Here is a 24,554-nt window from a genome sequence, read left to right on the forward strand (position 1 = left end):
CTTCTATTTCTTTCAGATTTCAGATGCTAAATACAAGCCTGTTAACATGTCAAAGCTTTCATTTCACATTGCCACTAAGACTTTTAGAAAAGCCCATTTGATATAAAATTTGTTTTCCTACTCTTTTTGCTACACTTAACAAGCTCAACTTTGCAAGCTTCTCATAGTTGTTCCACTATTATGCAAAAACACTGTACAGGTTTGGTCTCATAAGCAGTTACAACTGTTAACTCACAAGTACTCTGAAAGGTACAAGAAGTTCATGATGGACAACCAGTCTGATTTCTTCTTCTTTAATGTTATCTAGAAATATTAGAACTCTGGCTCGGAAAAGCCCCACATTGTAACAGGTCTGTAGGAAAAGTTAAGCCAGTGTTGTCACTGATCAAAGGGAAAAATGCATTTGCTCACATGACAAAATGAAACACTGATGCCAAGGGCAGCGCTGGAGTTTATGTAACTAGACAAAGTTCTACTAAAATGTATCCAACCTCTTAGGAAGTAATTACAGTAAGATGAAATCAGTCAGCTAGAGAGGACATTAAAAAGATAATTAACTTATTTGGTAATTTGATTATGATTATTTTCTCTATAGTTACATTAAAGAAAGTGATTTAGAAGTGCTTCCACATTTCCACAACCTCTTACACATCCTCAGTCTTCACAAACAATCGCTAATGCATTCTTTCAAAAGGACAGCACTTTGACATACCTAAAACTTGGCTTGGGATATGTTTACTCCATGATTGAATAATTTGGATTATTTCAGCTCATCCACAGTTTTTTCCACAACATCCTAGCATTCCTCTACCTTAACTAATCTCACATTGTTAACTCAAGTCATCAGCAACTTTCATCACCTGTCTCCTTCTCTATGACTAACTTCAAATATTATTCAAATTATATTTTAAAAAACAAACAAAAAACAACAGTTTCATTGGGAAACCCTAAGCAACTGAGATTCATCAGGCAATCCTGAGCAAACCAATTACATGTTAAAGAACAAAAACAAACCACAAGCAGGAAACTGAATATTTGTAAAGTGTTTTTCTCACTGTAGCTTTCTAGATTGAAATATAAGGTTCCAAAAGACACTGCTTCAAATGAACTATACTTCCAGCATTCTGAAACAAAACTACTGAATTGTCAAACGTCACTCAACAATTGACCACAACAAGAAATATTACTATATAAAACTGAAAATCCATAAACACAAACCCTACCTGCTTTTCCTTTCGATGAGAATAGCCATGTAAGAAGCTGGTAAAGCAGCACCAAAGCCAGGAGACCAAAAGTAGAATTTTCCAAGTATCTTCCTGAAAAAGTAACATATATGTAACATGTACACATATTACATGCAAATGGAACATTCATGTACAACACCATATTTTAGCTTTATCATAAAATTAAAAATGATTTATTAATTTTGTCCTTTTACATTAATCTGTACTTACTAATAAACACTAATAATTATATTTTTACAGTTGGATAATTCTCAGAAGAGTTCCCCAAGGGTTTCATAAACATTAAATACCTGAAACACTTCATTAATGTATTCATTTCATTGAAACGACTAGTTTTCTTCCAGGAAAGCACGAAAGCTTCTGAAAAGTTGTAGATATTAGTTACAGAAAAATCTTCTAAAAGAACTTATATCTGCTTATCTCTCTGCTACTGGTCCAAATACATCTTCAGAAAGACTTGCTTTGTGGAATGCAGCAATGCAATCAGGTGAGGTAGAAATCAAATCAAATAATTATAATATCCATCACACTCCAAAGAGATAATCTACTGATGCTAAAAACAGGAAAGCACACATTTACAGTAAGCCAAGGAATCAATCTCTACATTACAAGTGGAAGCAACAGTGACTTCCCACTCCTATTAAGCTGGGAAAGCTCTCATTTTTTGCAATTAGATCTGGATTTCATTCAGAGTCCCCACAATTTCAACTACTGAAATTCCTAAAACGATAACAGTTGAAAAAAAAAAATAGTTACACAAATGACAGTATCTTTCTATAGATAACGAAAATCTTTCTATAAATTGGTCACTGTTAAAGAAGGAAAATCAAACTGCATGTCTGACACAATGTCACCAACCACATTTGGTCTGCTCAGGACACCTGCACCTTCAAACTAATTCAAGCTGATCACAGAAGCAAACAATAGTCAGACAGTCATGACATTTGGTAGCATGATGATAAATATACTTCAACTATATCAATGCTGTTCAGCTGATAACCACTACTGGAGGGAAAACAGTGCTACAACAGAGTCTACCCATCCAAAAAACACAGCAAACAAAATAAACAAACAAAATGGAAAACACAAACAGGGTAGAAAAGGACATTTTCTTAGATAAAATTTCATGTTGACATCACAGAAGAGAGAACAAAGATAATTAATCAACACCATCTGATTAGTTCACTTTCATTCTTCCTGTAAAAGGCATGAACAGCCTCATTTCATAGCTCTCCAGCAAAAATAACATTACCGGCGAGCAACGCCAGCTTATGCTTGTAAGTGAAAAGAGAGCCAGTGTATCAGCAGCAAGTGATGTAATGGCAATTACACACACTGTTCATTCCCACGGCTGCAAAAGGATAATTTCTCAGGATGACAATGCCAAATGCTGCAGGACCTAAAGTTCATTATTAGGACTCTCTCAGAAAGTAATTACTGTATGAAGTTTCAGAGAAGTCATTTTAAACATCTTAATAAGTATGAACACATCTTACCAGACACACCTGTTAAGTAACAGAACAAATGTCTTTTCTGTGGGAAAGAAACAGGAATTTGTTCTTTTGGCACAGTTTAGAATCCCTTTACAAATGCTTACATGTATGGGTTGACAAGATTTCAGAAACAGTAGCATATTTTACATAATAAAGCCTAGTGGAAATCAAAATGTCCAATCAGTAAGTGAAACAACTAAACTAATCCTAAAGTAAATGAAAATGAGTTTTTGTTATTATTTGCATAGTTATTTTCACATGGTGTATGGAATGAGAACTATGAGTTTTTTCACCTAATTCCTCAATGAGCAAGTTGTACATGGACAAACATAATTACTCTAGTAATTACTCTAGTTGCTAGACTAAGAGATCCATGTCTTCATGAGGTTTTGCATTTATTAGAACAAAACATCTAAAAATCACCTTTCATTTAACAGATGTAATGCTTGTCAGCACTGGAGCCTAGCACTTCCATCTGAAGCCCAGACAGATGTAGTCTTCTGGATCTCACCAGCAGAAGAGATTACAAGCCCGAGCTGGCCTGTCACACACCCGTAACAGAGAACATCACCCTCACTGCTCGGCCAAAGAACAGGCTGTTCATAGGCCCTAGTTCACTTCAGCAAAAAAACACGAGGAAAAAACAGTCAGGCATATTAGCTTGGCAATCCCTTATAGAACATCTATTCACAGCCTAAATCAATGCTGATACTGGATTTAGATGTCTTTGAAATTCTGCCCACCTGTGAAACGCTGAGAATATTAAACAATCCCTGAAATTATTTTAATTGCATTTTCTTGCCTGAAATTGTACATCCTTGAGAATATTTGCAGCAGTTTCAATTTTGGTGGTTTTCCCTTGTTGAAAAGAAGCAAATACTGCAGGAGTATCAATAAGATATATTAGCACAAGCTGGAAGTCTCAGTCCCAATTACCTTTCATACTTAGATCTTTTAATTGTTACTGGATGACTAGTACACACAGGGACTAGAGATTCACTGGGACTTTGGTAAAGTTAAGAACAGATCAAGTAGTCACTTGATCCAGGACACCCTATATGTCTACCAGTACACCTTCTCCTTGGTGCTACAAAAGAAGGAAACAGGCAGCTCTCCTCAAATCAGGAATTGTGCAGGTAAATATGAATTAATATGAGCAGCTAGAAACCTCTATTGCTTTGGTCTAGAACTCCAGGAGGGTAAGAGCAGTCAACTGCACTGGCCTTGCTGCACAACTTTGTTTCTGAGTTACTGCTGCTCCTGCTATAATACACCTTTCAACCAAAAAAAGATACAAAATCTGCAGCATGTATCCTACTATACAAATCTATCAGATCCAAGTTCTCGATACTATGTAGGACCAGATCTAGAGCATCTAGGTCTCCACAGACTCAGACAGACAATCTGATTTCCATGGTTGCAAATCAGATCCAGAAATACTCAGGCCAGTTATGCAGAAAGAGAGGTACTGGCGTTTCTTTAATGGATTAAAATATACAATACCAAATTGCATTCTGGCCTGGAAAATCACTTACAATTACTTTTATTCTCAGGGGCTACTGAAAATACACTGTATCACACAGCAATAAATTCAAGGAATAATACAACTTCAAAAAAAAATTAAAAATATATACATTTATGTAAAAATATATAATTTTTTTTTAAAACCACAAATTGGTTAAAAAAAAAAAGCAAGCTTATATGGCTTAAGCTGCATGACAATGTTGATATTAAGTAATCCCAAGTGAATGACTTGTCAACATTATGATTTTAGGAGAAGCTCTTAAAAAGAAAAAGGCATACATTACTCAATTTGTAAAGGTGTCATGTATTTATTCAGCTTCCTGGCATGTTCTCATTTTCTCTCCAAATAACACTTACTCACTCCTTGACCATATTCAAGTACTGAAGTGACTTGTTCAAATTAGCCACACATGATGACCCTCAAACACCTGATTAATAGCAGCTAGTTTAAAGCCCATCCTTGAGTGAGGATAGAGCTGCTTTTCCTCTTCCCACAGCATTACTTTGTACTTTTCTCTATAAAATTTCATAAGTGACTTTAATCAACACATATTTCAGAAATGGGTGAGAGTCAGTTTTAGATTTCTGTAACCTAAATAATCTCATACCATCTCTCATACTAGTCTTCATCCCCTTTTCCAGATTCTTTAGGTATATCCAAAACAAAGGACGTAACAGGAACTTCACTGGCAACATCTTCCTATTACAAAAATCAATTATTTATCCCTTGTTTTGTTTCATGTATATTAACTATTTGTTAATAATTTACTAATTCCTGGAAAATAGAGAACCCTTCTTCTTGAAGAGTCCTAGCAAGAAATTTTGTCACAGTCACCCGGGAATTCATGTAAAATGCACCAGGTGAATCATCACCAGGTACATATTTATTCTTCAAAGCATACTAGTAAATTTGGAAAGTATGACTTTTCTAATAATCATGTTATCCATTGTTTTTTGAAATGTCATTTAATAGCTCTTACATATCCTAGTCACTTACTTGCTGAGGCTCTGAATTTTATTATGGTCAGAACAGCTGCAAATACTCATTATAACTGGACATTCATGTACTTTAAAACAGGCACAATTCCTATGGCTGCCTAAACACTTTGTTCTTTTGCCTCTAGTAGTGATTCCAGTTCACCAGTTTCAATCAGCTCCCTAGCCAACAACTTTTTAGTTGCATGTCCTGCAATTGTAGGTGGTGGGCACTGTGCAGAGATCCTGCCAGCAAGGATTCTGCTGCAGCTGACAACTCTTCATGGGAATCTCTTTGCAACAGAAAAACATGTACAGCTCCTGAGATGTTGGTGGGTTACTGTGCTGCACAGCTGTAAGAATGGCAGGTTAAACATTTACAGGTATCCCTTGCCATGTTAAATTGTTAGAATTATCTTTTGCATGGCTCTGTCCTAGGTCAATCCAAACAATGCTTCAAGGGAATTTGGAGGGCACTTGGACTAAGTAGCATTTCCATTACCCAGTCTGCATTTGGCCCTGGGAGGTCAGAACAGCTTTAGACACCTATGCTCCATATAGGTGAAAGTGATGCCATACCAACTGCCTCCATTGGAAGATACTCATCTCTTACCTACTTGCACAGACACAGTCATAGATCTGCTAGATGGCTAATATCCTCTCTAAGGGGAATAGCTGAAAACCATGAAACTTAAAACCATACTAGCTTAAATTAGAGAGTAACATTTAACTACAGCACTGAAGTAAGGCATTGCTGATTTACAGGCAAATACATGGCAGCATAAGGAAAAGCACTCTATAGCTCAGAAGAGTAAAGATAAATCAGTATTAATACAACCTAGATTGCTAGAAAACATATTCTTTAGAGCTCATTACTTATATATTCACTTTGAACTTTGCAAATATTTTACTTAAAAAGCATTCCACAGCTCCTCAGGCAGCTCCTCCTCTTCTTAGTCTTCTCCTTCAGCTTTGAAGCAAAGTTTAGAGACCTCTAAACAGATTTAGAATTAGGGCATACATAATGGGTTTGATTATCTTTTAGTGGGGCTATTGAGTGAGTGTGCTGCCAGTTAACTTTCAAAAATTCATAGCTACTGCAGGCTTTACATGTCTATGTGTAACATCTCTTACAATAAATGCATTTAGATATAGGACATTATCATATTCATAAACAGGAAAGCTTCATTTTTAACTATCCTGACAGTTACTTGCAATATACACTGGAAACAGCTCAGGATACAGAAGCCATTTATACTTATTTTTCAGAGCAAGTCTGTATCTTACAGAACCCCAGAAGCTGTGCTGGGATTTCCTTCATTTATGACCACAATAAGGCAAGTACAAACTTGGATGGCTGGATAAAGTTTAGGATAATTAAAAGTTATCACAGCCCCTGCATCAGGAAAATAGAAACCAATATCAAATTACATCAATTATTCCTAGGAAAGAAAGATTAGGCTTTCTTAGGTTCCCTTTAGAATCTATTTGAATTTCCTGCAACAATGTATTTTGAATCAGTAAAACAGACAAAAAGAAGCAAAGTGGATACATTGAGTTGTTTACTAATTTAAAAGATTACAAAAATTAGAAGAAAATAATTTTTTAAAAAAGCAGAGTTTCATATTCAATTGGTAAGAGCAGAAATCAAGATAATGGCATAGCTGTAGCTTTTTTTTCTCCAAAACATTATAAACAAGCCTACTACAAAAAGAGACAAATTATTATTTAAATTGAAAAGTTGCACAAAAATAGCTTTACTATTATGTTTCATTTTTAGGATAGTATACCAACCTTAGAATGCAAAAGCAAGCAATATACAAGGTCCCATTTGCTGTCAGAAAGGAAGTTGACTGCAAGATCTCAGGTAGAAGTTTGTACAAATAATAGTCAAGTTTTCGTTTCCTGAGAATAGCTGCAATCTGAGGGAGGAAGGAAGAAAAAAAAGGGAAGACAAACTTTAATTCAGTTAGGCTCTTTTTTACACACTGTAAAGAAAAATAAGAAAGGAAAATGAGACATGCCCACTTAAGTAGTAAAACAAAGCCTCTTAAATTTGCTGGGTTTATGAAAAATACCACAAAGATTTCCTTTGAACTTGTTCCAGCTGTTACAACGTTTATACCAGGAAATACATCAAGCAATCCTAAATAAGAAGTATAGGAGGAATTTTATTACCTTGTTACCATTGGCCATAATCGTCAGAAACATTGTCTGCCAGATATCAAAGCTTCTAAGATGTGGTAAACTTACACCGAGTTTTATCTTCAAGACAATTGGACTATCACATAATTATGGTCAGTCATTATCACTAAAGTAATCCAAATACAGGCCTTACAGAGTGTCTATGAAGTAATGATGCATTTTTAAATCTTTTCTACTCCAATTAATCCACTGCAAGTCCTCCAAAAAATGTTTACCATTTGCTGGGAAGAACAACACATTCTTGATAAATTTTACTGAAATTATGTATTATCTAAAAAACTGCCTATAGCAGAAATCTGGATCAATCTAAAAAAATAAACATTCTTTTTGGCCAGTTTAATGTATGTCCCATGTATTATAAAGAATATCTATTTAATGACTCAAACACTGAAGGTCCTCAAACCCTTTTTTTCTACAGAAATTCCGCAAATAGCTCATGTGGAGGTGTAGCAAACCAGGCTCATCTCAGAGGTACCCAGGGGTAAGACCAGAGGCAACAGACAAGATCAACTATGGAAAACTTGGATGAGACCTAAAGAAGAAAAATTTTCATTTGAGGGTGGCTTCATACTGGAGCAGGTTGCCCAGAGTGATTGTGGACTCTCCATCACTTTAATCTTTTTAAAGGAGATCTGTTAAACTTAATGAGAAAAGTCCCCAAGCAACCTTATCTAACTGGCCTTGCTTTGACCACAGGTCAAAGGTCCCTCCAACCTGTGTGCTTCTGTGACTCCATGAAAGTATAATTTGGGTCCACCATGAGACAGATTCTATTGTTTTTTCATTTTAATAGCATTATTATCTTCATCTGCACTGATCTCCCAGGGAGTCTCTAAACTGGCATGAGTTTTCAGTCAATGCTTAGAGAAGTTCCAAACAGAGCAAGCTTCATACTGCTGGTGCTGACGAGAACAAAGACAGACATCTTGTCAAACTGGTATTGCCAACCCCTCTCAAAGTCTTGGTTGTAAGAGAGAGCTGTTCTTCTGAAACACTGTCCACTCGTACGGAATAGCAAGTAGATGCCATCCAAACATCAAATCAGAAATGAGCCAGGGATTCTGGTAAAACTAACTAAAGAAAGTTCTGCCAAAATCTGTTTCCAAAATGAAGCTTGAACTAAGGATTAAGAAAAAATACATGCATGAACAGACCTCTGAAAACAGATTTACAAGTTACTTAATCAAGTATCAAGACTGCTTAAAGCATAATGGATTAGGCAATAATACAATCCAGATAATCTATCTGTTGAAGGAAAGTCTTAACATAGTCTAAATGCTGGATAACTAGTTGCTATCTCCTCAGCTATTTCTAGCATGTTGTATGAAGGTCACAACACTGGAGCAAAATAACATTTTTTTTGTTTTAAGAACATAGCCTATATACCTGAAGTGTGAAGCTCTCTGCAGGTAAAGAATGTCCAGGTTTGAAAGACTTACATAATGTTAAAGATTTAGCTATTTATTGTTCAAGAAGAATTCCCACCCTATTAAGAATTAAGCATTTGCGTCAGGGTAGAGTATAATCCTCCTTGTAACTTAATTTGCAAGAATTCCAAAACACCTGGAAGGTAATAAAGAAAACCCACATTTCAAAAACTAAAATTGATTGTTTTCCTTTCACCACAATTTCAGTTTTCTTACACTATGATGTTTCATGCACTAAAGAGAAACTTTAAGCAGTAGTACAGCCTGCAGAAGCAGTCTTCATTTGGCCTATGTAAGCAGTAAACAGACTTGAGTACTTATTATCCACAGTCCACACCAACATCTGAGCTGTTTGCCCATAACAGCTTTTGCAGCTCTTCCTGCTATTTAAATTCATTTTCTTCTCTCTCAAAACCAGCAGAACTCAAGCTATCAGAGCTCTAGAAACAGGATAGGGAGTCCAGCTTTGCTTTTTTACCTTCTCATCTTCTAATACAGACAGCTAATAAATCCTGTCTTTCCCAATCTCCCATAAGGAACACTTTTCTAGATGCCCAACACTCAACAACTACGAGCAAAGGGGAATTTAAAACAAATCATGCACTGCCACAGGGCAGATGGACTAAGAATGTCCAAAGTTTTTAGAACATTCTAATTTTCTTTTATTTGCATCCACAAGTTCTAGCTCTTGGCCCCCCTTCAGTCCAGTAGTCTGCAGAAAATGCAGATACGCTGCAGAAGAAGAAACAAATAAACTGCAGTTAGAGGAAAGAAAACGATCAACGGGGGGCACAAAGGATTAATCTGAAAGAATCCTAGATATGTCATCATTAAAAACATAAAGAGCAGAGATAAAAAATGGTAACAGAGAGAAAGTTTCAGTAAGAAAGCTGAAAGTAACATATTGAATTCCTAAGAAGATCAGTTATGTTAAAATATTAAGAAATAGTCAGAAAAATTTCAAGTTGCATTGTTAAACTATATAATCTGTGTATCACTGGATATTATGAGGGTAAGAGTAGGTGCGTCTGGACAAAATGCAAGTAGATCACAACACCGCAGTTCTCAGACAACCAAAATTTTGTAGCTGCAGTCAGACAAGACAAATATATTACTCTTTAATAACATATAAAAGTGAGAAATTGATTTGATAAACTATATCTTGTGTGACATCTATGCCCTACACACGCAGGAGGAAGGAGCAGGGGATTAAATACCTGCCAGCCTGACTTCCAGAGAAAATATTTCTGGCCCCAAACATGATTAGTTTGGTACTAAGAATGGGGTCATGCAAAGCCTCTTGAATAAGAAAAGCGAAGTATGCAGGAAAGAAAATTTTCTTTCCACACCTGAAGACTGATCCAGCACTGCCTGGTGTCCCATTACCACCTGTGGGAAAGCTGAAAACAGAAAAACTCTTGACTTATTTTTAAGAAAAGCAACTCCTTTCCTTGCTTCTGCACAACACTTGAAAACCAAAATTCAACTATGCTTTATGCAGGCCTGGCAGTGTCAGGAGGCTTTTGGAGGCAACACCACACCCTCATTCCTTATAAACACAGGGAAAGAACAGCAGGATTAACACATGACAGCTACCACAGCAAAAGACATCACCGAAAACAAACCTGCCCTCCAAAATCCTCAAATACCCAAGCACCAAAACTATCCCCTAACCGCTGATTATCTTTTATACACCTAGCCCAGACTGGGAGATTTCACCTTCTCCTGATCACAAACCCAATGTAAACTGCCCACAGACTTCCTCTCCAATGGTAATTGCCCCATTTCCCCTACAGTTTAAAACAAGCTCTGATGTAACTCTTACTAAAACCCTTTGCCCATTACCATCTTGAAATAGACAGGAAGTGTTCATATACATGAAAAGCCCTATTTAACTCATTTAAAAAATTTCTATTAGAACAGGCAGAAAGACCGCAAGAGACAGGCTTCAACATCTCTAGACTGTTCTCATATGAATAGAAATGAGGGTAGAAGAAAGCAATGTGGGGTTTAGACATTTTATGTGCAGTATAATACAGAGGAAAGTTGGAACGAAAGCACCCCTCAAATCAAATGCAAATACTCCTGAAGTAATACACTAGTCACTCCAAGAATAAACATTGTTAATGATCTGAACTCTAAGATCTACTATATTTTATGTCTGAAGCACACACAGAAAAAAAAAAAACCTGCTCTGTAATAATAAAGAAATAGACAGAAAAAAATATTTTCTAGCATTAACAACAGAATTCACACAACTGCATTTTTACTCTCCAACATAAAAAATGTAACTATGAAAAATCAGCCCACCAGTTTCAGGATACCATCAGTTTGTAGAATAGCACTACTAAGTCCTTTTTCTTTGTTTTCAATTTAGTCTTTATATACAAATGTTAAGCCCCACAGAACTAAGAAATCAGAAAGTATTTATTCTGGCCTAACCACTGAAAGAATATATGCAATTCCAATACCATCCTTAAAACACAGCCACATGGTCTAGAGCAAGACTTTGAAGCAGGCTATCAGTGTTCCAGCAGAAAAGGAACAGGAGACTCAAACCCAACCTTTGCCACGATCTGAGGCAGCAGCCAGGCCCAATTATTTTAACGATGTGTCATGTAACGCCTACAAGTATTTATCATCCAACCGCAATAACCTCAGCTTCACCTCCAGTACCCTCAGCCTTCACCTATATCCCTGGAACTATAGATTCCACAAGAGGCATTGCATACTAAGGATGGTTTGACTTAATGAATGCGCTAATTGGCTGACCAATGTACACAGTCTGACAGGTTACACGGAAGGATAAAAAAACCACAGACCTTGTGCCAACTATGCCGTCATGTACGACATCATTCTTCTCTGCCTCCTCCATCAAACCACCATTTCTTAAGTTTGTACAAGGTGTATTTCTTTAAGAACACTATCCCGCCATCAAATTTTAATGAAATTAGACAACACATACAGCACTGATTGGTGAAAAATGGAAAAAAGCACTATTGTCCCTCTACCATTCCCTCCCAACACACAACTAAAATCAAGCACATCATAACAAACTTCTATTGAAAAGGAAAAAAAATAAAGGAAAAAAAAGAAAAAAAATACAGAAATATTCAGTTTGCCAAATCTCCAGGAAGGCAGAGTTCAATAACATTTATAAGCATGACTATCATGTCATGTTTAGGCACCTCTAAAATGCAACTTTAGAGATGATCAATAATGCTGTGTACATGGTTTATACAATCCATATGCTGCAAGTCATTAAAAACCCAAGGAAAATTTTATACCCAGTTAAGAAAATATCTCAGATTGCTCAAGTGGCAGGCTGAGCTACAAATTTATGTCAGATTTTTTTCATAATTATATTCAACTATTTACATTTTTTTATAACCGTTTGCAATTTTGTATGACTTTTACAAGAACATTAGTCCTTTGCTTTATAAAAATTATTTTTAAGTGCTTTGGAGTAACCTAACCTCAAAGTGCCCTCAGCTAACATTTGGGTTTTGAAGACACTTGTTCAAATCAGTAATTTGTTTCTCGTGCCTCCTCTGAACCACTCGGATTTGTTTTTCCTCAATTAGCTCATCCCTCCCGATTCCACAGATTACAAAACCTGGCTTCCAGATTGTTTAATTTCGTAACTCAGTTCCTGCAATACTCTGAGGAAGAGTGTGTGCCTCCTGCTCTCTGAGTTCCCCTGTCTCTTGTGAGATGTTATATGAGGATCACTGTCAGTGGGTTGGGTTGTTTCAATTCAGCTTTTTTAAAATTTTCCATATCATCCAATGGATCTAAAAAGGAAACAAACAGTACTCGTGCTCTTTGAAAGACACCTAAACTATGTTCAATCCTGGCATCACTCTCATTCCATGACAACTTATCTTTACCACTTGTTTCCCTTCTACTTAAATGAGTGGGGGACTATTTCTCATTCCTCTTGAAGTGTCTAACTCAGCATAATTTCCAAGCATTTTCCTCCCACTCTGAAAATCTTGCACTCTGCTATACAGCTGTAACAACTTAAGCGAACAGATTTACATCTCCCCCATAAAAAGACCCTTTAACAACTTCTGCTAGTTCCCAGTATTTGCAGTGTCTTTACCAAGATCTTTGCTCAGTCAAAGCTCAGTCAAGGCAGAGGCTTTCCCTGGTTTCCACCATTCCATGATGGAGGTTCCTTGCATCTTTGAGCATAAATTCTTCAGTCAACCTAAATTCATCGTGTGATTCTTTCTAAATTCTCAGTACCTCAGCAAAAGGCTATTTCTGCTTATTTTTAGCTTATGAAAAAATTTTATAGTGTGGCCCAAAAGCCACCTGAGCAGAGCAGAATGACCACAGCCTGAAATGAAGAAGTCTCAAGTTCTTACTTCAGCAACATTTAGGCTAGTTTTAGTCATATTTAACCCAGCTTCCAGAAGAATCTAAGGGCAAGAAAACACTGACCTACATATCATTCATAAAACATCAGAGAGATACAGGACACTGCACAGTACTAAGATGAGCAGATATCCAAAACAAGGCAATCACATACCACTATCACAGCAACTGCAGGTAGCTGCTATCCTGACAGAACAGAGATTCTTAATGGCCCAACCCAGAGATCCAAGCAGGCACACAGAAGCATATTCCAGAATAACAATAACATCCTTCTTAGTCTCCCCACCCTACTTCCAAATACACATTGGTTTGCAGCACAAACAAACAAAAAGCACATTTTAATATACCCAGCAATTCTGGACTATTTTAGAACACAATGTGGCCAGTGCAGCCTTCTCTCACACCTCAGAAAGATGACACGTGACGACTGTGCCTACACTGGCAGTCAAGAGAGGATCCATTTTAGTGTGAGCTGGCTCCCCAGCTTTGCTCAGGACCAGTTCAAACAGCTCTCCCCAAAAGAAACTGCACATGAAGCACACCTGAAGCAGCAGCAGCAGCATGGCCAGTGTGCACTGTCCATCCTTGGAGACAACCTCCAGCCCAACCCTACAGCAATGTGCACATGGCCAGGAAAGTGATGTAAGACTCACACTTCACTCTGCCTCACCTCGACCTTTGGCTGGTGATTCTGTCTTCCATACAACAGTCCTCAAAATAATTCAGTAGTGCAATAATTAGACTTGTTCTTGTTATTACCTCCGGTCAATTAGTGATCTACCCGTGAAGGGACTTGCCAGCTGCCACGTGCACCTTGCACTGCAGCTCCCTGGCCCATGCTGTACTCGTACCAATGTCCTTTCCACTGATACTGTCCATTGCTGGCAGCATTTGTATCTCTGACAGTATGATATACAATGCTGTCCTATTCCTAAGGAGCTTACAAAATAAATAATGCAGATTAAGATACAGAATACAGATACTGAGGGGTCAAATAGGGCCTAGGAAGACAAGAGCACAGGATCCTAAGTAGGAAAAAAACCTTTTGACACAGAAAGAGAAAAAAGCAATTGGCGTCTAAGAACCTGAAGGTTATTTATAAGCACAGCAAGAAACAGATATGGTGCAAGTATGAAGAAATATTAAAATAGAGCAAGCCCCAAGGAACATTAAAAACTGTACTGGAGCAGCAGACTCTGGTCACATCTGTTCTCCTAAGGAATTGGCTGAACCATCCCTCGGTCCAAAGGACATGTGAAACAGACCCGCTGGCACCCACACGGTGCTGGGCCTGCTGCTTCTCTCTATGCCAGCACATCTGCCTGGGAGAGACGCGTCTGGAGTCAGAGCCAGGAGCAAGCCAAGAGTCAGCTTGAACCACAAAATGGTCAGTGCTCAAGCTGTGCCCTGGCTGTGTCCTTCAGCAGCAGAGGTGAAGGAAAGGTAGCAGATGTAGGGTAGGAAGGGGTTGGTGCTGGAGAGGAATACCTGTGTTTGAAAGGAAAAGGAGAACGACTGAAGTTAAACTGGAGAGGCAGGGAGGGACCATATCTTAAATTAGGTGAGGAGAATACATGATCAGACTAAGAGAAAGAAAAGGTGAATGGCACGAATGACCCTTGCCATCCTGCAGGCAAAAAGTTAGAAGAATTACCTCAACGGCAAAGTAGCAAACAAATGGGTTTTACCTTATTTAATTAGGAGAAAATGTTACCACCTGATCAGATTATCTCTGATACCCCACAAAGACTTCATGAAAACAACTAAGCACACCTATCTACTGCAAAACTATCATCAAACAAGTGTCTAAAACATAAAAACACCCAGGAAAGAGTGGACTTTGCTTTAATGCATGTGATAAATGCCAGATTACCCATGTGAAATCAACAGAAATCTTAGGAAACAGAAGCAGAGACAACTGAAAGCCAGTATTCCAGCCCTTCCCCAACTTCATGCCATTTCCCTGTCCAATCATTCTCTTTTCCTCAGCTCTGTGAATTCCTACAAATCTGAATTCTTCAACTTTAAAAATACAAGATGACAGCTTCACATTTTGTGTAGCTTTCACTAATCTAAAAAAGAAGCATAAATGGAACGAAGTACAGCAAACTCTGACAAAGGACTTCATTGAAGTTTTAAGATATCAAGGCAGATAGTTTTTAAAAAGTGTAATTATAAGGCTTATGGAAGTTTGGGGGTTCTTTTGGAGGTATAAATGTTAAGCCACTTTAACTGTTGTTTTTAAGTGGGTTCCAGAAGACTTGCATATTGGGACACTCGGGTTGTGAAACACAAGCAGTCTTAATTACAAAATAGGCATTCTTGTCAGCCACTTCGTAAGGGGAGGGGCAATTCAATTTAGATGTAAAAGCTATTTTTGCTAAAGCAATCAATTCGTACTGGAGTAAAAATAAAGATAGTGAAAGTATGACTCAAGGCTATCCTTTTCCCAACTTAAAAAAATACTCAAGCACAATTACTAAAAAGAGGAAAAAAACCAACTAAACAAACAGTACAGAACTACTTATAAGCAAAGACTCTATACAACCACTTACTGAGAGCCGGTATTTCACTTATCAAATACTAGCACCACTTAATTTGACTCCATCAGTCCCCACTGACTGAAGAGCAACAAAACATTTAAGAGATGTGGAGTGTAGCTGTTTTGAGTTTGGACTCTGGATTGTAACTGTCCCTAACCACGTTCTCTCACAGAACAACCTCTGACAATTTATTCTCATCTATTCATTCTCATTCATCTCTATACAAGCTTTTGTGAAAGGAAACTCTTTCATCTCCCTTCCTTAGTTATTAGCTTGTGGCAACAGGAGGAACAATCAGAAGCCATTTTACAGGCTTGACAGAGAAAAATGAAGTGCATTTTTTTGTTGCTGAGCTCTACAAAGGACTGGGACTAAGCACTACCAGAAACATTCTGAACATGCACTGATATAACTATTAAGATAAAATAACTTAAGTCCATCCCCTTACGTGAACCTCAGAACACAGAAAAGGTCTGATCGTTTGTGTTGTCCAACTGTGATATTTCATTTACAAATACAAGGTTTTCAAGCACAGCTGTAAGTCCAGCAAAGAATGAATTTTGGGATGATTCTCTTAATTCAGGACTGTCCTTTCCCTGCCAAGCTACTTAATGTGGAAAGCCTCTGCTTCCCCCTCTGCAGTCCCCACTGCACCCTTTCGTTCTTTACCTTACACTGGCTCTGATGCTCGTCAAATTCTGCTTAATAAATCAATTCTATTCATTAATGTAGCTGAAAATTAGCCCAGCTAAAAGCAGGGCTCTTCTGAGTCAGTGAATGAATCAAACCTGCTCATGGAAAGATGAGGTCCAGGACACACAAAGGAAGAAGTACAGTTATGTGTCTGGGAATAGAGGCTGGCAAGTCCTTCCTTTCTCATTTGATAGCAGCAAGATTTTAGAGCAACTCAGCTTTTAATCAAGTTAAACACTGTCAACAAAAACCTAGGAGAAATTAAAAACTGCAAAGAAGGCAGCGTAAAAACTGATGCAGAGGTTTTACAGTACAGCAGGACATTGATTGAGAAGGTTCCCACCCCATTCTGGGTTTGTGACAAGATATAACTGTTTATGGGGTCACAATGCAAAACATACGAGGAAAACATTTTGGATTTTTAGGTTTGGGGTTTTTTTCAGAGAAATAAAAAGTGGGAGCTTTCTCCCTAACCCATGACTGCACAACTGAGTCAACTGTAACAGAGTTATGAGCAGAATCTCTTGACCACGTTTGGCTGCTCAGGAACTTTGATTTAATTATGGAATTGTTTAAGCTGCTTTACCTTTAGCCTGACAGATCACCACTATATCTCTCAAGGCTCATTTCACGCCCATTCTCTGCTGGTACAAGTATTTATGCTCCCATAGAGCAAAGTAGATCAGAAAATAGATACAAAGAAAATAATACTGGGGAGAGGGAGAGGAGGAGATGGAGTGTTCTTTATATTCATTTCCTGATCCAGCTCACTGTATGTTCACACAAACAGCCGCCACTTGTGTTTGCATCAGTTCAGAGTAAAAATGTTTACTGTCAAACACGACAACTCCTCAGGTTCACACTGCTACCAGTTACTCTCTTTTTTATCATACTAATGGACGTTGTCACAATTTTTACTCAAAGAGCACTTCAATGGGAGCTTAACTGAATTATGTCAGGACTGCCGCAGCCCCACTCCTTCCCTTCTCTTTATTACATAGCTTGATAATTTTGTTGCACCAGCCCTGGTACAGAGTTGAAAGTGCAGAGTTTGGAGGCAGCTCAGTAGCCAGCTCACCACTCAATCCCCCAAGTGCCACTACAGGAGAAGCACAGAGGTGAGGACAGACTGAAGTGCTCACCTGCAGCAATTCCAGCCTAGATTGGCTTTCAGATTATGTTTACACAGATGGATGCAAATAGATCCCAGCTCCTCTACCGACACCCTAATTTGCTGGAAGTGTGCCAATTGCAACTGAGGTGATATAACCAAGTCTAACTGCATGCCCAAGCTAAGACACCTCACCTGTAGGATACTCTCTGAGTACCTAGACTCCTTCAGCCTTGATGTATTTTTTTTCAGTCTTGCTTCATTGTGCAATGGAATCTCCCAGATCCTACGGCACTGATTACCAAGGTGTCTCCACAGCAAGACACACGTGCATTACACTTGCTACTGCCGAAGACACAATGCCAGCCTCCCAGGCAAACATTAAGTCTTTTTATCTAGGTATCATATGTAATGGAAGAGGGCAAAAATATGATGTTCAGGCTGTGCCCATGCCCTCCTATCCCACCAGCTTCACCCCTGTCACAGCATGTTACGCCTCCAGACCCCACCATCCCCTATGCCCTTATTCTGCCCTCATAGGCCCAGATTCAACACACTCCTCGTCATGCTCTTCCCCCCTCAGACATCTGGTTCTCCCCCCAAGACAACCCTCCAACCCTCAAACCAAGCTCCCCCCACTGCCATCCCTCTGTCCCCAGCACCAGACCTCCTCCTCCCCGCAGTGCACCCTTTTTGCTCTTCTGCCCCCTCACCCCAAGGTCAGGCTGCCCCTTGACTTCTCCCCTGCCCTTTCCCTCCCAACACAACCTCCTACCACCCACCCCAGGGCAGACTCCCCTCGCCCTGACACCACTTGTGCCCTTCCCAAACACCCCCAGTGCCCTTCCTGCTCGCCTCAGGCCAGGCTCTAACCTTGTCCTCTATATCCCCCTCTTCCACCCCAGGCCAGGCTCCTTCCTGCCCTGGTATCCTTCACGACTTTCCACCCAAAACCAAGGCCAAGCTCCCCCTTCTCTGACATCCCTCTTGCCCTTGTCCCCCCAGGCCAGCCCCCGCTCTAGGCCGGGCCGCCCTACACACCCACACCCACCAGGTAGAGGGTGCCGTAGATGCGGAGGGACTCAGCCAGGGCGCTCTGTGTGACGTGCAGCACAGCCCAGGAGCACTGCGGGTGCCAGGTGTGCCCGATCTCGTAGCAGCTGTGGGGAATAGACTTACTCAGCGCCGCCATCTTTGCAGCGCGCGCGCGGAGCGGAGCGCAAGGGAGGGGGCGCGCGGCGCGCGCGGCCGCCGCGTCACCGCCGGTGCCGGGGAAGAGGTCGCGCGGGGCGCTGCGCGCGCCGGGGTTACTCGCGGGCACGGCCGCTCTCCCCACAGCCCCCCCCGCGCGCCGCTCGCGTGAGGCCCGCAGCCAATCGGCGGCCGCCGGGGAGCGGCCGAGGGCGGGGGTGGCGCGAGCCGCGGGGGGGCGCGGGGGGGCGCGAGGCCTCCTGCGGGCACCGCATGTCCCCTCGTGTCCCCCGTGTCCCTCTTGTGTCCCTTCTTGTCCCCCTTGTGTCCCCTGTGTCCCGTCACCCCCCCGCGGCACAGGCATTTAGGCGCCCTGTATGTTTCGATAGGCTTCTGCCTATCGAACAGGTCAGAATCGCAGCGGTACCGATTTCGGGATGTCCGTTGCCAGAGTGGCTCGCACGAGTTGGCCGGTTCTCACCGTGCTGCTAAAAGGTTTCGGTGTGTAGGCAAGGAGAATACACGGAGCTCAGCATTAAAGGTCATCACGGGGCTCAAGTATTTTCTTTCTTGCAGTTTTCTCATAGCCTGCAAGGGCAGAAACATCTCCTTCGGCTCGCTCCACCTGTGCAGTCCTATTCCTCCTGTTTTTCATGTCATTCTGCATTTCCTCCTGAGCCCCTGGGTCATGTCAAATACTCTGTTTCCTGTCTTAAATGGTGTGGCCTCCTCACGAATTTAAGGTTTCACTTCTGTGATTAGAATGTTTGCAGGCCGGCTCTAGACTAGAGTTTGATAGACTTCCTGAGAAACAGATTGGCCCTTTGCATGGGTCCTCATGTAGAACTATGTATGAAGTGCAAAGTCTTCACAGAAAGAAACTGCTTAATTATGAAGAGAGAGAGTAATACCAGAAAATTGAAAAAATGCACGCACGTGCGCACGCACACATGCACGCGTGTTCTGCATGTCCCGTGTGCCCCCTGCATCCTGTTACCCCTGCAGGGAATGACCGTAAAGAGAAGCCTCGCGCAGCTCACTCCATGAAGTGGGGCTGGTGGCAGCTCCCAGTGCCACAGCAGCAGCCAAGACCGACGGACAGACAGATGGAGAGGGAGGTGATTAATTAACGTCAGAGAGTTAAGGTTGGAAGGGACTGGAGGTCATCTCATCTAATATCCCTATTTAAGCAGGGTCCCCTAGAGCACATTATTCAGGATTGTGTCCAGGCAGCTTTTGGATGTCTCCAGTGCGGGAAACTCCACAACTTCTCTGGGCAATCTGTTCCGGTGTGTGGTTACCCATACAGTAAAGTTCTTCCTCATGTTCAGGTGGAAATTCCTGTGCATCGGTTTCTGCCTGTTGCCTTCTGTCCTACTGCTTGACACCACAGAGAAGAGCCTAACTTCTTGACAACCTCCCTTCAGATACTTACAGACAATGATGAAGAGCCCTCATTCTTCTCTGGGCTAAACAGCGTCAGCTCCCCCAGCCTTTCCTCATATGAGAGATGCTTCAGTCTCCTAATTACCTTTGGATACGATAGAGTTTCAAACGCAGTGACTGATGACACAGTTACAGCTCAGTTGCAAAATTGGCATCTGGTTCCAGCTAAATTTTGATAATTTAGGGCCTAAATGGGCTGTGTGTATCAGAACCTGGGGATTTTACTTGAGTACTTGTTAAGCAACAGTTTGCAAATGCTCTGTTCTGATGGGGCAAGTACACACACTATCTCCTGTGCCATGGTGAAGTCAGGAAGATATTGTTTCAAAACCTAGGTGAGAGATACATCCTGAGGTCTATAGGAAGATCAGCAAACAAACCTGCAGTCAAATACAGACTTGGAACAGATCCCCCTTACAGCCTGGCTCCAAGTTGTCCTGCTGAGCCTGCTGAGTTCCCTTCCCTGATCAGACTTGAGGCTAGCCTGTAGCACTGCCAAAAATATAGAGCAAATTTGTCACTTATTTTGCAAACTCATTTACCGTTCTTACAAAGGAGCCTGCTGTAGGTGCAAGAACATACTTGCATTTCAGTTTTAGCAGCCTACAGATGTGTAGGTTGGATGGTTCACAGAACTTGGGGCCACTGAGAGACTGTTTGCAGACTCCCAATAAATCTGCAGTAGGAGACTGTTGGCCTAAATACTTCAATTATGCTATTTCAGTCAAGCGTGCTTTAGGTAGAACTCTGCCTATGACAGTCTGTATTTAAAATCTAGTAGAAGACCCTAGAGATAACTTTAAATTCAGCTTTAGTGCTGAGGTACAGCTCCCCTGCAGCTGCGGTTGCGTGGCTGCCTAACGGAATGGATATTGCTGTGTGCTGACCCTCATAGGGAAGCAGCCTTGGCAAGATAACCTGCTACAGCGTTGTCTGGACTTTGGCTGGGACCTTGCTTGCTGGTTTTGTATTAGTCTGTAAAAAAACTGCTTGTGGGCAGAAAAGGCAATTATTGCCTAAGTGACGGATTCTGGCTCTCTTTGCTTGCATGTTTTGGCTTTGATACTACTCTGGACTTAAGGGTTGCTTGCTCCCTTGTAGGCAGGGAGCTGTGGCACGTATGATAGTAATAATTGCACAAGCCAATTATTTCACATCTGACACACGTTTTTGCAGACAGTCCTAATTTTGGGAGGACTTGCCCTGCTCAAGTTAAGGAAAACTCATAAAGAGGGACCCTACAAGATACTTTGTTCATTTGTGCAGCACCGCTGATCTGGCTGAACAGTTGCCTGCTCAGAACTGGAGGCTTTTGTATCTCTCCTTTTGGGTCAGCTGAGGAAGCCTCTGATGATGCGCTGATAAAGAAGGCAGCACAGCCCTGACCTTGCTCCAGGCCCTTTTCCATGGGGTCGCAATACTCTGGGAACAAGCCTTGGGGTTAAAACAGCATGGGAATACTGCTGATGGCCCAATTGGCATTGGATGCCACCCCAGGATACTCTGTCCTGGGAGAAACCTACCCTTGTTGGATCAGGGACAGAATAGTCTTGGAAAAGGATGGAATCTCATTCATTAAAAAAACATTGAGGACCTTTAGTTTTGCCCTGTAAGTACATGAGGTTTTCAGGAACACTCCTTATTGCATGAACAAGGCTCTATACTGGGAATAGCAGAGAGAGTCTATAATGCTACTTAAACACTAGTGGTGAGTCCTGTGGCGTAAAGCCAGGTTATGTGGCACACACTGTCCAGGACTTGCCTTGTAATATTTAGGTGCCTTGGAGAATGCTACTCAGTGTGGTCTCAAAAACAAAGCCAGGAGTGAGCTAATCACTAAGCAATATAAATGGTGGGGGAGTTGAGAGTTCTCAGTTTACTCCCTGGTCCTTGTTGATGTAGCAGTGTCAGATATACCAATGTGTCCAAATAAAAATGTAGGCTGGCAAGAATATCGGATGCATGAGCCTCATTAGACTAGGAGAGCAACAGTATCCCAGGCTCCATGCCTTGTGCCATAGAAGGGACAGACGTGGCAGCTTCTCACTGCACAGAGACTCTCTGTTCCAGTTGCCCACATACCTGTTTGAAGCTGGGTTAACAAAATGCAGCAGAAGTCCCAGGCCAGACTCACTCTTTAGCAAGATACCTTAACTGATGTACAGCACTGCAATCCTTTAGTTTACCTGTACTGATTATATTAGGGAATCAGATGGCTTGTGTAGCAATTGCTAAATGAAGAAAAGTAGGGCCTGTCTTTCTAGGTTTTAGTGGGTCTCACAGTCTGAGAACATTCTCTGCTGCTATCTTCAGCATCTGCTAAGTCTGATATCTGCAAATAATTAACATATCTCAGCCCATGAGAGTAGCTGGAGGTGTGAAGATTTTTCTCTTGCCTTCACATTGAGCAGCTATCAGTGTTAGGAAGTGGTCTAACTGGGAATCCAAAGCAAAGAATTTAACTAATTAAAACAAAATCAGGCAGAAAAAAATAAACTGAGGAAAAAAGTCAACCAGGGAACTTGACATTGCAGGAGGCTTAGCCTTTCAAATGCATCGGGATCTGGGAAATCTTACTTCTAAACATTTTTAAATATCAAAACAATCTGGAAACATTTTAACTTGGAAGAAATGTTAGGATTTGCCCTCTCTGGTCCCTCATGTTGCTTTCCAACTTCTGTGCTTTTTTTTGCTGTGTGTTTGTTTTCTCCCTTGGGACAGGTGATCTGGCTTTTCCCTGCTACTCATGTAGTTTTCAGTGCCTGAACTTTGGTTCTGGAAGTAACTTCTCTTGTCTGATGATAAGAAATGCTCTTTCCAGCAGAAGGGTATTTTGCATTCACTTATTTTCCAGCTTTTCCCATTCTTCCACTCTCATTGTTATTACCCTTCGGTTTGTTCTCCTGCCATCTGTACCATTGTCTCGTGCCTCCATCATAAAGTTTATGAATATGAAATCCAGACCGAAAAATATTCTGCTGCTAAAAAAACTAGGGATTAAATTCATCCTTCTTCATAGTTTAGCGGTAACAATGTGTACATGCGGATATCTACTTCCTTCAGTAAAATGCATAGGAACTTGGAGATGCTGCTCCAATCTCCATTTCTTCTCAAAATCCAGGACAAATAGTAAGTAGAGTATATAGTTAGTTTTGTAGAAATAAACCACAATCTTGTAACATACATCACTAATACATGGAATGGCTGCATTGATAAGAGTGAATGGCCATTAATGGAGCTGATTTACTTTCCTTCAAGGAAAGAAAGACTCTTCAAGAACTACTTTTCACCCTTGTCCCCAAAACTACTTACACTTTAAACTTAACCCATTTTGCATTATTTGAAGAGGGATTCTCTTCTGGCTTGCAACCATGAATGATACTTGTTCATTTTTTAGCAGCGGATAATCTCAAAATACCCTTATGTTTGCTGATATTTCAAGGTAAAGGAATTATCTGGAAGTTTTCCCATTTTCCAGATATAATAATGTCCAAAGTAAATACAGGATGGACTGTGGGATAATATGCTGTGAACCCTTTAATACACACAATAATACCCTCTTGTTTATACAAATGTGGATTTTTTCCAAACATAAATGTTGCAGTCTTTCTTACAAAGGTACCAAGGGTTATATTAAGAAAACAAAATCATAACATTCACCACGCTGACTCTGTGGGCCAAACCAAGAGATGTCGTACTGAGCCATATTCATGGTACTGGCATCAGTAGAATTGTACTTCAACTGTATTTAGCCTATGGTGTTGCTGTTCCTGGAGACAGTGATTTCTTTCTAAATCATGTGACATAGTGGGTCATTAAAGGCTAAAATAAGCCACTGGGTTCACTAGAGAAGGAATGAGAGGCAGTGCACGTGGACACACCATCCCAAGAGCAGCCCAGAACAGCAACTGCTGATTCTTCACTGCTTTCCTGCTTTCCAGGAAAGTGCTTTCTGTAGTTCTGGAAAGAATGCAAAAATCACACCTTGCATCATCCGGGTATCTCAGCGTACTCCAGTGCTTGAAACTCCCTTGCCTGGTTCCCTACCTTTGTTTGACTGAAACCATTACACTATCACCTTTACACTACCCAGACAAAATAAAATCTTTTCTGGTGCTATCAAAAGGTTTGTCTGCTTATGCTCTACAGTCACGGTGCTGTTCATGTCCTTCCTCTGCCATCCTTCTGTCTCGATGTTTATCAGATTGAGCAGCCAGGAAAGACCTATCCCACACAGCTTCCACATCCTTCGTTTCTGCCTACCAGGTGGGGGCAGCAGCCTTCAAACATACAGTGGATATTCACCTTTCCAAGACTAT

The 24,554-nt window shown here is 40.6% G+C and overlaps 1 protein-coding gene across 2 annotated transcripts in view; it reads right to left on the minus strand.

Annotated features, from left to right (window-relative positions):
• Positions 1-18,841, minus strand: part of TMEM135 (transmembrane protein 135) — a 168,803-nt gene extending 149,962 nt beyond the window's left edge. For both annotated transcript variants that reach the window (XM_027677473.1, XM_027677472.1), the window contains exons 1-3: positions 18,650-18,841; positions 7,031-7,158; positions 1,224-1,316 (exon numbers count right to left, since the gene is read on the minus strand). In XM_027677473.1, coding sequence (XP_027533274.1) covers positions 1,224-1,316; positions 7,031-7,158; positions 18,650-18,790 — 362 coding nt within the window. In that variant the 5' untranslated portion in view covers positions 18,791-18,841. The remainder of the gene's footprint in view (positions 1-1,223; positions 1,317-7,030; positions 7,159-18,649) is intronic.
• Positions 18,842-24,554: the final 5,713 nt, after the last annotated feature.

Source organism: Neopelma chrysocephalum, unplaced genomic scaffold (genome assembly GCF_003984885.1).
Source record: "Neopelma chrysocephalum unplaced genomic scaffold, ASM398488v2 Primary Assembly neopelma1_43, whole genome shotgun sequence".
In the NCBI taxonomy this organism is placed as follows: Eukaryota; Metazoa; Chordata; class Aves; order Passeriformes; family Pipridae; genus Neopelma; species Neopelma chrysocephalum.